The sequence below is a fragment of the Protopterus annectens genome, chromosome 10.part0 (assembly GCF_019279795.1).
Source record: "Protopterus annectens isolate FY-2018-M chromosome 10.part0, PAN1.0, whole genome shotgun sequence".
In the NCBI taxonomy this organism is placed as follows: Eukaryota; Metazoa; Chordata; order Ceratodontiformes; family Protopteridae; genus Protopterus; species Protopterus annectens.
In genome coordinates this window covers 648,525,476-648,542,829 of record NC_056744.1, presented here as the reverse complement: position 1 = coordinate 648,542,829, position 17,354 = coordinate 648,525,476, and the positions used below count along the sequence as shown (strand labels likewise).

The window sequence follows — 17,354 nt, the reverse complement described above, 5'->3', positions numbered from 1 at the left end:
TAGATTATATTTATACTAATAATTTTGTACAGAATCATGTGTTGTTATATTTCAGATATATTGATGACTTAATTTTTTTGTGTCAGGGAGGCGTTGACTTAGTATCTAATTTTGTACTTGAACTTAATAATAATAAATGTGATATTAAATTTGATGGCTTGCAAGTAGGGCCAAAAGTCAATTTTTTAGATATCACCTTAGTGGGCAAAGTAGATGAACCGATATTCACTTCGGTTCATCAAAAATTTATCGATGGGAATCAATATTTGTTTGGAACTAGTCATCCTCCTCATACTACTGAATCCTTACCTTATGGAGAAATTGTCAGGCTGTCTAGGTTATGTAATGACTATCAAGATTTAGTAAAACAGATCTGTAAACTTGTTGACATTTTTTTACATAGAGGCTATTCAATTCAATGCCTGATGGATTCTATAAATAAGTTTATTACAACCATAGAGGGTCATACTAACCAGACTAATATACCTAAAAAATATAATAAAGTACAAATAGATGATATCTATTTTGTCACCACATATAATTTATTGAGTAACAAGATCTGGAACATAGTGAGATACTATTGGAAATTTTTAAAAACTGATAGAGTTCTGGGTAAATTACTTCCTGCTAATCCTAAAATTGCTTTTAAAAGGGGTCAAAGTTTATGTGATATGGTAGTGAGAGCATATTATATATGCCCTACTGACAAGCTGAAACTTGCACTAAATACTTTTGGCACTGTACCTTGTTATACTTGTAACGTGTGCCCTTTGATAAAATTAACATTTGATAAAATAAATAATAAAATATTTGTACCAATCAAATTGTTTTCTTGCTATACTGAAGGGGTTATTTATTGTCTTAAATGTTCATGTAATCTTTTTTACATTGGAGAAACTAAGAGAAAATTTAGGGTTAGATTGCAGGAACATGTTCCTGATATTAGGAAGGGGGTTATAGAAAATTCAGTTGCATCACATTTCTTAGAATTTCATAATAGTAATGCAAATTTATTACAGGCAACCATTTTAGAGCAGATTTTTGTTAAAAAAGGTGATTATAAGCTACTAAAAAATATGTTATTGTATAAAGAGTCTATCTTTATATTAAAATATAATACATTATCACCGAATGGTTTAAATATGGAAATTAATTGGAAATATTTATTGTAATTTATGCTTTGTATAATTATGTTTTTTTCTTTTTCTCTATTTATGAAATGGAGTCTCTTTAAATGTTATATTGATTAATTGATTGATTAATTGATTTTTAAGGTATATAAGGGAGTGGTTTTGTATTATTATTTTGTACTCATTGAAGGCTGTGTTAGCCGAGGCGCTAAGTCTTGTTTTAAAGAATAAACCTACGTGGAATCATTGTCATTGTTTCAAAATATTTGGTCTTTCTGACCTTTTCTTTGGTTGTTTGGCACTTGAACTAGCTACTCTTCTGCCACAAATTTTAATAAAAATATTTATGGGAGGAAGGAGTCCCCCAAAGGAGTCCTATCTATTAGAGAAAAAAAAACTTCTGACTGACTTCTGATCCACTGGATCCAAAGAGATGCTTCTCCTTTAAGGGTCAGTAAAATTCTAAAATTATGAAGATTTACCTCACTCTGGTTGCTGGTATACTTCCCCTCCAAAAAGAATACAGGTTATCAACAGACAGAGTAAGTGAAAGACTGGGGAGTTAAAGCTTTGGCAAGCTGGCTGGGTGCTGTGTCCTTGAAAGGACACTATTAATAGGCTACTGTAATGAAGAACATCTTTATTTCCAAAACACAAACACAAAATTCTTCAGAAGTAAAGAGTTATTTTTCACATAAATCTTCAATTTCAAAGGAAGGCCTTCCCAACTAGGACTTATCTGGCCGACGTGAAGATCACAGCCAGTTGACAGGTAGATTGCCAAAGAAGCACTTGCTTCAGCGGCAAAAAAGCTCTGAAGCTTTTGGCACTCCTCCTGCCTTTTCAATGTGAGACCAGCACCTCCTGACAAGAGGAGAGCTTGGAAGTTGGCCAGTGGATGTGGGGTAAACCCACATATTTTAGGCTATTGCAACAGAATTGTGATAATTTTAAAACCTATAGTATTTCAAAGTTTCTATATAAATGGGGACGCAATGAAGGCTGATGAGAAGGGAGACAGGAAATCAGGAAATCGCTTTATTCATAAAGCAACTGGTCTTTTCTCAGATAACTGCACACTTTCCCACTAAAAATATGCAACCGTTATAGGTTCATAAAATCTCACATTCTCAGCTTTGTTGCTGTAGCAATCTTTTCTTCTCCACTAAGACCCTATTCTTTAGTCTGCAAATCTAAATTCACTGCCCTCTGAATGAAGAGCTGAAGTGGAGAAGCCAGAGGCCTCTATCTCAGTCAGACCACTTATAAAGCATCATTCACCTTTAAAACATCTTGGGAACCTTCATAAAGTCACACTAGCAGAAGCACTTTTCTGTCTAAAGTCTTCTGTACCCAAGAGCTTAATTCCAGTTTTTAAGTCAGCAGAAACAACAGCACTCTGGCCATTCTTTAGAGTACTGCACTTTCTAAAAAAATGTGATTCTGACAAGGCGTAAGAGCCCAACATTTCTTCTAAAAACCTCTTCAACCACAGACAAACTTGTTTTTGTTAATCTGCTTCATGGTGATCAATGATAAAGCTCTGACTGGCACAACAGAAAACAATGAAAAAGAGGAACAATGAGGCAAAGCCTGCTCGCCTCTTTCAGAGGGGTGAATGTACAGGGGCATGTCTAGATCACATACACTCTGGTAGTAATACCATAGAGATGATAAAAAGAGACTGCCAGCATAAGTGAGGGGCATATTAAGTAGCTGGGGTGGCTCCTTCATGACACCACTGTATGCCCACAGAGATTTCAAAAAAAAAAAAAACTCAGCACGACAGGAGTTGGTTAGGGCATGAATTAAAAGTCCTAATGCAATCAGAGTTCATGATACTGTAGGTAGCCATGTTCCTTTCAGCCTCCCAAAGACACATATCCCAAGGTCTCTTCCAATCCTGCCACTTGCCAAACCAAGCTGGAAATGCATTCTAATATTTTTGCCAAATTAGATATCCAGCCATTATAATAATAATAGTCTGAGTGACAAGATAAAGAAACCCAAAAGCAAAACACTTCAATTTCAGGAACATATTAAAAAAGACCCAATATGTTCAGCCTTTGACTTGGAATGAAAGCCTAAACTCCATATGCATAATGTGTGACAGGCATATTCAGGCAGCGAAATGAAGGCTGATGGGAGGGAATAACATTCAGGGATTTAAAAAAAAGTTTCATGCCAGCTGGCAAGATCCAGACAGGGAATTACAACTCAAGTATTATGGCTATAGAACAGATGTCTTGCGGATGTTTGGATACTCAAAAATCATGATGTTTCCTCTCCCACTAAGTTGTTTCATAAAAAAACACCTTGTATTGCAGAGTCCAGAAAGGTGCCCAGGAAATGAATATAAGTTGCTTGTACTAGTTAAGATTTTGGTAGAGCTACAGATATGCACAAGCAATTAAGAAGAAACTGCAGCTGATCCTTGAGTAACAATAGCAGTTTCTGGGATGCTACTACTATGGGAAAAATAATTCAGATACATGCAAATTGGAATCTTTTTACAACCTGGTGTGTGTAAACAATGGACAGTAAGTTGATTTGCATTGTTACAAGTGTTGGAGCTACACTAAACGGGAGGGTTGAACAACATATGTACGTCAAGCATCAGCTGATATCTGACACAACTTGAGTATATCCATCTTGTCCCAACTCACAAACACCATCTAAAAATCCTGAATTTTTAACATTAAGAGTGATACAAGTTCTCTGCCACCTCTGCACCAGGGTTAGGTGTACATAAATACTTGTAGAGCCCCCACATTTAGATATATGCTTTATATTTCTTATACTTCAAAAATTGTGTTTTGTTAAAAAAATGAATGCACAGGTATCTATAGCAAAAAATATCAAAAGCACAGGTATTCACTGTAAAGCTAATTAAAATAAAATAAACCATTAGGTATAAGAAAGATTATCGAACAATATACAGGAAGGAAGGCTTTTTTGCATTAAGGCAGATTTTACCTGGGCAGGGCAGATGGCTTCACAGAGCTTGCATGCAATGCACCGCTCCTCTCCAGAAGGGTACCTACGGAGAGCATGCTCTCCTCTGAAACGTGGACTAAGAGGGCCCTTCTCAAATGGATAATTGATTGTTGCTGGTTCACGAAGTAGGTAACTGAAAGTCATGCCTAAACCTGGAAACAAATAAAGTAAACATATATGTTAAGGAACATTAGAAATTATAGCTTAAGAAGTCATCAATCCATTTAAAACAATGACTCTGGCTCCTGAAATTAATTTGCTATAAAACCAATCACCATTACTAGATAACAAGCAGAAACAGATTAACTGCAGAGCACTGGTGAAATAATCACATTAGTGTTTAGGTTGTAATTAAAATATATTAGTAACAAGAAATATTGACTATGCAGCCTATGTTGTACAATTTTCTAGAGGGTAAACATGGGTAATGTTACAACTGTTGAGGGCAAAAACATCTGTCAAGTAGCAGTGTCAGCAAAGGATTTTGAAGATCCTCATCAACAGTTTTAGTTGGTGGTGCTACAGGATGTTTGGCTACTTAGTTTACTCTACAGAGACTATCAAATTAAACTAACAGTCAAGCACCTTTATAACTTGACTTGCCACCACTTCAGTATTCTCCATTTGTTCAAAAAACAATCACCAGGAATTACTACTTTTTACAAAAGCAAATGAATCCCCAATAAATAGCTGCTGAACACCGCATGACAAACTGCAGCCTACATTATAAAATGTTCAAAGTCTGAAGAAAACAATCAGTCCATACCACAAATACACGCTTAATAAAAAGTCATAATTTAACAAACTGTGAACAATCTTTGATAAAAAGTGCCAAGTAGCCCTGACAGCTTAGTACAAACTAACTATAAAATAAACCCTCCTATGAGCAACACATTCTTAACACTATAAAAAGAACTCACTTTAAACTAGGTATACTCTACAGGCATCAAAAGTACATGGATGGACCCATAAAAATCAAGTTGGCCAAGTCTTTACTACGACCCTCCCTCTTTTACAGCACTCCCATCTTCACAAACCTTCACTCTTCCCTCTTTAATAAACTACAATGCTACTACTACAAAATTCCAAATTTTGCCTCCAGCTAGCAATACCATACCCATCACTGCCAAGGTATCAAAATGCTTAATTGGTGTGAATTCTCCCAACACCTCAGTTACACCCAACTAACTCAAGCTCACAAGCTAGTATATAACCCAGAGAAATGCCCTGCTCTACTGTCAACTCTTCAACCATATGTGCCCCTCTAGAAATCTACGGTCCACAAACAAACAACTGCTGATCATATCAAAACCAAACAAAAGAGCAGGACAAAGCCTATACTTCTATTCCATAACTAAATCATGGAGTGCCTCTACTAACATCTACTACTTTGTTAGATTACCTTCATACTTTTAAATCCTAACTAAAAAGCTATTATCTTAACTTCACATATCCTTGCTCCCTTAATACCAGATCCCCATAATCTTCTCCATATTACTCCCTCTATCCAAAGCTATACCATATCACTAATGACCAATCCACCTATTTCTCCCTAACTCATTCCCTGGTGAACAAAAAAACAGTCAGTGGGTGCTAGTGTATATCTCAGTTTTTAAGGCAATGTACTTAAATTGAATTAAATATTTTTCATACAAAATGTCTTTTCCTTCACCTTTATGTTAAACAGAAGGTGCTACAGTATTTGTAAAAAAAGTTTGCTATGATGTGACAATTGTCTATATATTTTTATATAGTTTAAAGTCTTTCTTTCTAAAATTGTGTAACTACCTATCTACCCTAATCTGATGATGTTATTTTACTCATTGTGGAGTTTTTCTCCCCGGGCCTCCACTGAAAATGGGTTTCTGACCCAGTGGACTTTCCCAGTCAACAAATGTCAATAAATAAATAAAATACAAAGTTAGACTGATAGCGAAAAGTCTGAATCAGTATGTTGGTCATTTGATAATTAACTGTACCAAAAACAGAACAGCTTCTACAAAGTGAATTTATCAAACCAACAAATGAAGAGACTAAATCAGTATCTCAGTGCTTTAACAACATTTTCTGTACCATGTAAAGAAGCCAAAGCATAAAGCATGCAAAAGAAGTGAACTCACTAATCCATGTCATCTACAAGAAGGGCCCCTGACTACTGGCATTTCCACTTTGGGATCTATAGGTCAGTAACATTTTGAAATATTTAGTTCCCAAGCATGGGGGCTCACACATCATGACTATCAAAAGCTAGACTTGGAGGACTCACATTAAGTCTTTGGCAGTGAGTGGTGCAAATAATCTAAAGCAATACAAATTTTAATCTTCACAGGAAAGCAAAGCTCCAGAAGAGTCTTGAAGCACTGATGTGACAACAAAGCAGACCTATCTCACAGTCCAAGCAATAATGCCTAACAGGTGAGACAACAATGCTTACATCTGCAATGGACACATACTGGGAGCAGCTACACATCTGCTGGAGTAGCCTTCAAACATTGGTCAAAAGGGAGTTAAGCTTCACAATGATAAGCTGTCCTTTAGCAATCTACTCAAATATAGTTTGCTAATTACTGTGAGACTCTCCAGACCACTGCAGAAAAAATATTCCTGACTTCCTGAACAGATACTCCCTTGTCAAGTAGAACATGAGATGACGATGGATGTTTCTAGGGTATGAAAGCCTCTTTCTCCCTTAGACTGTACCCCATAAAGAAACTGATATTAAAAGGACATGAAAAGGCTAGTTTAATGAGAACTTTCTTGGAATGTGAAGTACAATTCTCCTACATTAAGCTACTGAAAATTACAGATACATTATCTGATACTGTAAGAATGTACGATATAACCTGCGTCATTTAGAGATCTTAGTGTTGGGCTCATTTGTCTCCATAATGCAGGAGTGTGCAGGCTCAGCGCTTACATATATGAAGATGTCAATCATTGACTATTTAATTATACCTAATACAATAGCCCACAAATCACCCCAACCACTTGGCAAACACCTTCCTGCAAATAAAGCAGTTCATAGGTAGGTACTAGGCTATCGGCCCTAGGGCCTATACAAGCCTAGCCAGAACGATTCCCTGGCTATTGCTTCCCACAAATATTTACTTTCCTGGACCCCTGTCTAGCAGGGCTACTGATGTGATCCCTGGGGTGAATTTCCTATCTCCCATCCAATCATCAAGGTTCCTCTTGAAGAGGGCCATTGAGGTGCTCTGCCTGACATGTTTGGACAGTCTATTCCAGAGTATGGGGAGTCTCATAGGTAGGTACTAGGCTATCGGCCCTGGGGCCTATACAAGCCCAGCCAAAAAGGTTCCCTGGCTTTTGCCACCCAAGAAAATTATTTTCCTGTGCCACTGTTGAGCAGAGCCACAGAGGTGATCCCAGGGTGAATTTCCTATTTCCCATCCAATAATCAAGATTTTTCCTGAAGAGTGCTAATGAGGAGCTTTGTTTGATATAGATAGGTAGTTTATTCTAGAGTATGGAAAGTCTCTGGGACAGGAATCTATCCCTCAGGCATGTTCTGTTTATTGTGGTGACAAGGTTTAGGTCCCTAGAGCGTGTAGCTCAGAGGGATTGGGATTTCTTTAAGTGGAACATGTCCAACAGCTCTGGGTTTGACATAGCTTTGTATGTTAGGCAGAGATCACCTCTGAGTAGGTGATATGCGACGGAGTAAAGCTGGAGTTTTTTGAGACAGTCTGCGTACGGCATCTGTCTGAGGCTGGTAATCCTCTTTGTGAGGTATTTCTGTGGCCTTTCCAGTTGTTGTAGATGTCTTGTGAGGTACATACCAAAAGGGGTGTTGTACTCTATAATGGGTCTAATGAGTGATGAGTAGAGGGGAACAATGACCTCTTTTTTCTGGATGAGAAACCTTTTGTGATGAGGTGTGCCATGTAGAAGGATTTCCTGACTACTGTGGTGATGTGATTATCAAAGGAGAGACTACTGTTCACCTGTGTCCCAAGGTCTGTTATCACACTTTAGGTGTTAAGTATACTACCGCCTATGTTGTAGTTCATGGGTACAGAGTTTTTACCAAAGGGGATGACAATGCACTTTTTGGAGATGAGCTTGAGGCAATGGCTTTGACACCAGGCATCTGTCTCAGTGAGGCCCTTTTGTAGGATGTCCACATCGTTAGGAGTTTCGATTATGGCTCCCAGTTTACAGTCATCTGTGAACTTTGTTAGCCAAAGACCTTCTGTGTTAGCCTGTACTTCAGAGAAGTAGATACCAAACAGGAGATGACCCAGGACTGAACCTTGTGGTACTCCTCTTGTCACTGGTCTGAAGTCGGATTTGGAGTCTGCTACTTTCACAGTGTGAGTTCTGTCAGTGAGCCAGTTGGCAACCCATCTTGTGACATAGGGATTTATACTTTGTTTAGTGAGTTTATGTATAATTCCAGAGTGGGGGATGGTGTCGAAGGCCATGGCAAGATCCAGATAGGCTGTGTGAACCACCTTACCCCTGTCTACGGCTTTGGTGACTGCTTCAAAGAAGTCTATCAGGTTTAGGAGACATGATCTGCCTTTTACAAACCCGAACTGGGTGGGGTCCAGAGTTTGGAGATTACCAATGTCTTTGTTTGTAAGTTCCATGATGATACGTTCCATGGCCTTGCAGACCAGGCTCGTCAAGCTAATGGGGCGGTAGTTCCCGGGGTCCGTGGTGGCTCCCCCCTTGTGGAGTGGGATAACAGTCACTGTGTGCCATTCAGCAGGCACAAAGCCTGAGGTGAGGCTATGATTGAATATGGTACTTAGGTGGGGTGCCAGGAACCTATCCCTCCAGCATGTTCTATTCATTGTGATGACAAGGTTAAGATCCCTGGAGCGTGTGGCTCGGAGTGATTGAGATTTCTTTAAGTGTAGCATATCCAACAACTCTGGGTTCAACATGGCCTTGTATGTTAGGCAGAGATCGCCTCTGAATAGGCGATATACAACACAGTATAGCTAGAGTTTCTTTAGACGGTCAGCATAAGGCATCTGCTTTAGGCCTGTGATTCTTTTTGCGAGGTATTTCTGCGGCCTTTCTAGTTGTTGCAGATGTCTTGTGAGGTACATACTAAACGGGGCATTTTATTCTATAATGGGTCTAATGACGGATGAGTACAGAGGGACAATGACCTCCTTTTTTCTGGATGAAAAGCCCTTAGTGATGAGGTGTGCCATGTAGAAGGATTTTTTTTTAACTGTTGTGGCTATGTGGTTATCAAAGGTGAGACCACTGTCCACCTGTGTCCCTAGGTCTCTTATCACACTTTCAGTGTTTAGTGTACTGCCACCTATGTGGTAGTTCACAGGTACGTGTTTTTTCCCAAAGGGGACAACTATACATTTTTTTGGCAAATAGCTTGTGCCCATGGCTCTGGCACCAGGCTTCTGTTTCGGTAAGGCCCTTTCGTAGTATATCCAAAACATTTGGGGATTCAATAATGGCTCCCAGCTTACAGTCATCTGCAAACTTTGTAAGCCAGAGTCCCTTAGTGTTGGCCTGTACTTCAGAAAAGTAGATGCCAAACAAGAGTGGTCCCAGGACAGAACCCTGTGGTACACCACTTGTCACTTGTCTGGAGCTGGATTTGGAGTCAGCCACTTTTACAGTGTGTGTTCTGTCAGTAAGCTAGTTTGCAACCCATCGAGTGACATAGGGATTAATGCCCAGCTTTAGTAAGTTTATCTATGACTCCAGAGTGGGAGATAGTGTCGAAAGTTTTGGTGAGGTCCAACTAGGCTGTGTGATCCACCTTACCCTCGCCCACTGCTCTGGAGACTGATTCGAAGAAGTTGGTCAGGTTCAGGAGGCAAGATCGGCCCTTCACAAACCAAACTGGGTGGGGTCCAGTGTTTGAAGGTTGCTAATGTCTTTGTTTATAAGTTTCATGATGATACGTTCCATGGCCTTGCAGATCAGACTCTTCAGACTGATGGGACGGTAGTTATCGGGATCCAAAGTGGATCCCCTCCTTGTGGAGTGGGATGACTGTAGCTGTGCGCCACTCTGTGGGAACGATGCCCAAGGTGAGACTATGATTAAACATGACACATAGGTGAGGTGCCAGTTCATTTTGTAGTTCATGCAGTACACAGCTCAGGATGTCATCTGGTCCCATGGATGCTCTATTCTTGGCTTTGGAGAGTGCGGTTTTTACCTGAGTGGCCATGATTACCAGAATTTGGGATTCTTTCGGTACTGAGATGGGGCCTTTAGGGGGTGAGACGGGGGTGAAGTTGGCACTGAATCTCTCTGCCAGGATACTGGCAATATCATTGGGATCAGTATATCTAGTGCCATTCTACTGTACCTCAGAGCAGATCTGAGTATTGCCATTTAGATTCTTGACATAGCTATAGAATACAAGGAAAGTGGTCTCTGTGCCAAACCACAAACAAATAAATAAAACAAAGGCACAGCAATTCCAGCTAAAATGTTAGAATTCTTTAATCTCACGAACCACAGAAGGTAAACTCCACGCACAAAACTTTTTTATAACAATTTTATGTGTGGAGTTTACCTTCTGTGATTCGTGAGATTAAAGAATTCTAACATTTTAGCTGGAATTGCTGTGCCTTTGTTTTATTTATAGCTATAGAATACCTTGTGGTTGTCTTTGGAATCTTTGGCAATTTTGTTTTCGTAACTATATTTGGAAGATCTTATGAGGGATCTCAGCTTTCTACTGAGGCTGGTGAAGGAGTTTTTTGAAACCTGGGTTCTTCCTCCTTTCTGCAGTGGTTTCATAGGTAGGTACTAGGCTATCGGCCCTAGGGCCCATACAAGCCTAGTCAAAACCTTCCTTCTTTTGTACAGCTTGTTTATGGCAGGGGACCACCAGATTGGTTTCCTTTTTTAGAGGACAGCGTCTTGGTTTTATTTGGGATGGCTCGGTACATGTACGAGTGAATGTGCTCGTACAGCACCTTAGAGTAGGATTCAGCAGTTGAACTTCCAGTTCCCATCTGCATGGGTGTCATGAAGTTTGTTACTTCTGACTTGAGAAGCATGAAGTTGGCTTTGGAGAAGTTTTTTACGGAGGTTTCCTTAAAGGGGGGTGGGGTTGGGATGTGGATGTCAAGGGTGATTAGCTTATGGTCTGATCTGACCAACGACCGGGTAACCACTGGTGTGGAGCATCGATCTCACATGTTGGTAATGACCAGGTCTAGAATATTGGTACCCTTGGTGGGACTATGAATTAGTTGCTCTACGGAATTGGAATTAATGAATTCCAAGAACCGTTGAGCAAAGGTGTTGGTACAGGAGTAGTTTTCCCAGTTAATAACAAGGTAGTTGAAATCACCCAGTATTAGGGTGTTTGGTTGTATCATAATATTTTCCAGTATGTTTAGAAAGGTGTAGTGAGAATCTTGGGGCATGGTGGGGGGATCTGTAGCAAGCTACAATTTGTACTGCAGTCTTACCTAGTGTTAGTTGCACCTGGAGAATTTCAGATGCATTGTGTTGGGAAACCAGCCCGGAGATGTGAATATCCTTGGTGAATATGGACACTCTTCCACCTTTAGTGTTTCAGTCCTGGTTTGGTGAACGAAAAGTGTGGTATGAGCTGTAGCCTTGTATTGCAGGGGTGCTCTCTGGAACTTAGAACCAGGTCCCAGTTACTGCACAGATAACGATGTTCTCCATTTTTAGGAGAGCCGTGAGAGAGTGCATCTTGAGGTTTAGACTTCTAGCATTGAGTAGCATTACCTCCAGACGTTCCCTATACTGTTAATAAGTGAAGCAAGAGTATATACTTCTACAAATTACACAGAACTCCTAACAGCCTATGCTGTCTGGAGAGACTGCTCACACACAGGGGGGGACAGCGGTAGAATATTCCTGACCCATTAAGAAGACTTTTTACACAGATGAAAAAAAAGAAGTTATGTACTTACCATAATGATTCATCTGTACTGTCCATTTTCATTCTTCCTCAACTCTTGGGTTCCGATCCAACTCAGTCATAACTAAAGCTCGTGGTAACCAAAAAGCTCTTAAGCTCCACCATTACCCATAATGCACCAACCCCTAAAATACCCCGGACCTTGTTTGCTGATTTACATAAAATAGGGCATTCCACCTGGTGGTGTAAACCTTGGCTGGAGATGATTGTTATGGTTGAAGTGACACCCCGACCCCATGTGCAAAATGGGGAAAAAGGGGTTGAGGATGGATGGATGGAGGACATTCTAATACATACAAGTATGCTAAAGAAAAAACTACATCTGGAGGTCAACATAAAGGACAGTGGTGTCCTTACAACATCTCGATCTTCAGAAGCCTACTGTGATAAGGGTTGGGGGGTTGGTGGGCGGAAAGTTGAGGAGGAATGAAAAAAGATAACACAGATGGAACGTTATGGTAAGCACATAACTTCTTTATCTGATGTTGTCAATTTTCATTCTATCCTCAACTGCTGGGACAAAGTTCCCAGCTACCAAAAATTCTGGGTGGACTCTAAAGAAGGATATTCCTCAGCACAGTTGAGCCAAAAACTGCTCTTCCCCTTGAGACCAGATCCAGTTTGTAATGAGTGATAAAAGTATGACAATTGGCCCAGGTTCACATATGTTAACCATGGAAGCTTTAGACAGAAACAGTGAGGAAGTTGCCAAACACCTAGTTGAATGGACTTTTAAAGGTTTAGGTAAGGTTAGACCCAACTTACTGCAGATGAATAATATGCAATCCGTAAGCCATCTGGCTAAGTTTACCTCTGCAACTGTTTTTCCCAATTAAGCATATGTAAAGCACATAAATAATTCATTTGTCTTTCTAATTTCTTTTGTTCTATGTGAGTAAACAAGCAATTGTCTGTGAACATCCAACAAATGCAACATATATTCACCTTTGTTCATAAACTTAAGAAACTGGCAAATTAATGGACTGACTGATACTGGATTCTGATACTACCCTAGGAAGGCAAGAAATGTTGGCATGTAATGTGACTCTATCCTTATGAAAAAGCAAGTAGGGAGGTTTAGAGGACAATGCTTGAATATCTGAAATTCTAGCAGAGGCAATGGCCACTAGAAAGATAGTTTTCCAGGTCAGGAGCTTAAGATCACACTTAGCTGCTGGTTCAAAGGGAGAAAGAGTTACGGCCGGCAGTACCAGGTTCAAATCCCGTGGAGAAGTAGGATCTTTATATGGGTGGTCTTAGCAGGAGTGTGCCTCTCAAAAATACTTTACAAAGTTTAGAAGAGGCCACAGAAGAACCTTCAAATGCAAAGCAAGTGGCAGATCAACTGGAATGAGTCTAGCAAATGCAAAGCCTTTCATCCCTGAAACAAAGGATATTATTAATAGCTGGTTCATCTTTCTAAATCTCTGCGCCCACTTCAGACAGTACCAGAGTTGGCAGTGTCAGAATTGTCTCTCTCTCCCCTTGTTTCTGCACTGGCAATGAATACTGGAACACAAATGGTCTAGTATATACAGAACTTGGGAGTCATTTTAGGGAGGAAACATGGGTTCTTCCTAAGAGACTCAAGATCCTTGTGAAAGATCCAATTAATGGTTGCCTACACATAAGTGTCTGAAGATCCAGTATCTTACAAACAAAAGTAATTGTTACCAGAAACAACATTTTTCCTAAGAAACTAACATCCATAATGTCAAAGGTGTGGTCTTGAATGGTGGATGGGTAAAGCCTGTCAATCATGACTACTATGTCTCACGAAGGTAGAAATTTTTAAGGAACAGTTCTGGCCAGTCAGTGATGTTCCAAAATCCTGCCTATACAAGGTCATTATAGGTAAAAAAGTACAGATGTTAAGTTGTCAATCTCGCCTTCATTCTTGCTGGATGGGTTCGGAGCCGATCCTCGGACTTGCTTTAGCTTGAGAACTCCTTTTACCAGCTCGAGGCAACCCTATATCCCATGATGCAAGGCGGAACTACCTCAGATCTCGTTTGCCGCTTAGCGAAAGAGGTCTCCTTTGCCAGCTGAGGTAAGTTTTTTCTTAGTCAAGTAAGAAAAAGTGTAGTTAGGGGTTTATTTTTCCCTGTTAGTGTTAGTGTAGTCTGTAATTAGTTACAGCCCACCCTATTCCCTTTTTTATAAACTTTTATAAGTTTTTTTGTCTAAAGTAGTTTAGTCAGGCCTAGTCCCCTTCTGTTATCCCTTCCTGTGTGTTTGTGTAGGGATTAATTTGTGTGTTTGTTGGGACTGTTTGTGTTCTATCCTCCTAGGATGTCTAAAGAAGGCAAGGTCTCAGGCTTCAAGAAGTGTGACCAGTGCTGTCAGAAAATGTCTCTGACAGACGGTCACACTTCTTGTGTTTATTGCCTGGGGCCTTTGCACCTGCAGGACTCCTGTGCGTTGTGTCATGCTTTTAGCCAGAGAGTCCTGCAGGAAAGGAGGAACAAACTAATCCTCCGAGGTTGACTTAAACCGGAAGGTTCTCCTCCTAAATCAGGGTCAGGAAAACCTCTTAAGCCACCGAAGGTTCAGGCTACAGTGTCCAAGCCTCCTCCGGTGGCTCCGGCCCGTGGAGCCGTCTCCGCTGGAGTCGATACTTCTTCTACTCGAGTAGTGGGTTCCGATAACCTGACTACTGACTGGAGCCGACACTTTATCCAGCATCGGGCCGAGAAATCCTCGGCTCCATCTGGAGTTCTAGGGACTTCGGCGAGATCTCGGTCCCCTCTATTTTGAGTATCCATTCGCCCGGGATCTCCTCTTTGTCGGAGCGGAGCCATCGGAGCCGATCTTGAGATCTTCCAGGCTGTCTGACCACGACTTGGAGAGGTGGTAAGCAGGCTGTTGAAGTCTCAGGCACTGGCCCAAATGCTCCATAGCCCGTCTCAACAGACTTCGCTATAGCCCCCTTGAACTTCCTCCTCCGACTCCACACCAGAGTTCGGAGCCAGAGCTTCTTGGGACAGCGACTGTTTCGATGCCGGAGCCGATACATCCTTCGGCTCCCTCCGATCTCCTCCTTGAGACCTTCCTTGGAGGGATCCGTCGGGTTTCCACTGTCGGCTCCGAGGGCTAGTGGCATCGGACCCTTGTCCCCCGCTCTCCCTCTCGAGGCTTCGGCTTTGGTAAGCTCGGCGCCGACATCGGCCTCGGAGCCTTCTCTCCTTGGAGCCGACCATTCCTGTTTCTTCGGAGCGGGTGTGTTCCGGTCTCCCGGGGACAGGAGCCTTTGCGGTGATGAGGAGTGTCCTGGCCTCTGAGCCTGGTCAGCGGTCTATCCCTCTAGCTCCTCCCTCATCAGTGCCTGCAGATGCCTCTTGCCAGCCTCTTGCTCTCAGGCCCAGGGATCCATCGCCCAGGTTTCCCCACTGGGAATTTCCTCCTCTTCCGAGGTTTCTCCTGACCCCGCAGGGGAACCCCCTCGGAAGAGGTAAGAGGAAACACACAGACTCCTGAGTCTACTACATCTGATACCGACTTAGATGAGTCGGAGGGTTCCCCACGGTCCCCTCTGAGGATGTCTCCTTTTCAGACATCCTTGAGCTCCTCAAACAGAGGGGAATTGGCCTCCATTGACCCCTCCGAGGATGAGTCGGTATACCTGGAGGCTTTGGATCCCGACCCTCCACCTCCTGGGTGTCTCCGCCTTCGACCCACTCATGCAGGTAGTGGCTCGAAGGCGTGGCTCCAGATTCTGTGGAACCTGTCCCCAGGAGACCATCCAAGTTCATTACAGCCCGTCGGATAAACAGTTCCTTTCCAAAGGTGTCTCTGTGGGTGCTATGGTGGTGGCGGCCACTAAGAAGGAACTGGCGGATCCTTCAGTACCTGTCCATCCTCCTAATAAGGATTCTAGGACCATGGACAGGTATGGAAAGCGGATGTTTTCTTCAGCGACCTTTGCTATGCTCGCTGAATTACCTTTGTCACTTCACCAGGCTTCAACGAGATATTCTCAAAGAACTGGGTGAAGTAGTCCAGGATCCTTCTGCTGCTGGGGCTCAGGAAAAGATTGCCTCACAGCTTGCTATCCTGAATTCCATATCTAACTCCTCTATGCGGCTCATATCTTATGCGGCCGATGGAGCGAGCAGGGCCGCAGGCACAGGAGTTGCTCTTAGACGCCAAGCCTGGATGCGGCTGTGTAATTTTATGGACCCTTTAAGGCGTCCTTCACTAATACCCCCTTTGACGGTTCGGCTTTGTTTGGGCCTCAAGTGAAGGATACCTTGACCAGGTGTGAGCAGGACGGTAAGACTCTTTCTGCCGTTGGAGTCCAGTTTTCCACTCCTTCTAGACCATACCCCAAGGGTCAGAAGGGGGAAGATAAAGCCCAAGGAGCTACACGGACACACATGGTCAGTTTACCCCAGAGGCAGAGGGGTAACAATAATAGACACCGCCCTAGAGGCAGGGGGGGGTCCTCAGAACCAGGGCAACAGGGAGTCTCTTCCTGAGAAGCCCTTTCAGCATCCCTGAGGTGTTGCCTGACTGTCCACCCTTGGAGGCAGTCGGGGGAAGGATTTCACTGTACCCAGTAGCCTGGCAATCCCTATCCCAAGAGAAGTGGGTACAGTCGATTATATCCGAGGGTTACAAGATCCCCTTCGTAAGGTTTCCCCTCTACAATCCCTTCCAGACATCTCACCCAGTCAAAGGGATTTGGCAAAACAGGAGGTTTCAAAACTCCTAGAAAAAAAGAGCCATCCAGACAGTGCCGGCAGACCAAGTAGGATCCAGCGTCTACTCAAGATTCTTTTTGGTCCCCAAAAGGACGGGAGAGTGGAGACCAATATTAGACCTCAGCAATCTGAACAGATTTGTCAAAAGGCAAGATTCCGGATGGTCACGCTTCAGTCCATTCTGCCCTTTCTGGGCAAGGACAACTGGATGTGCTCTATAGACCTTCAGGATGCGTACTATCACAAAGATTCACAGACGCTCCAGAAGGTTTCTCCGCTTTCGGCTAGGGACCAGTCATTACCAATTCAGAGCCCTGCCCTTTGGCCTCACTTCAGCCCCCAGAGTGTTTACCAAATGCATGGCAGTGGTCACAGCTCACCTGAGACGTCTACAATTCCAAGTGTTTCCTTATTTGGACGACTGGCTCCTCTCCGCCACCACCAAGTGTCAGCTTCTTCAGTCCAGAGACTACACCCTACAGCTTTGCAAGGATCTGGGAATTTCAGTAAATTTGAAAATCTTCTCTGCTGCCTTGCCAATCTATCACCTTTATAGGCAGAGTTAAATACGCCAAAATGTTAGCCAGGCTAACAGATCAAAGA

The 17,354-nt window shown here is 42.2% G+C and overlaps 1 protein-coding gene across 1 annotated transcript in view; it reads right to left on the bottom strand.

Annotated features, from left to right (window-relative positions):
• NDUFS8 (NADH:ubiquinone oxidoreductase core subunit S8) overlaps nucleotides 1-17,354 on the bottom strand; it is a 517,217-nt gene that overhangs the window by 86,775 nt on the left and 413,088 nt on the right. The window contains exon 5 of the mRNA XM_044085488.1: nucleotides 4,107-4,279. Coding sequence (XP_043941423.1) covers nucleotides 4,107-4,279 — 173 coding nt within the window. The remainder of the gene's footprint in view (nucleotides 1-4,106; nucleotides 4,280-17,354) is intronic.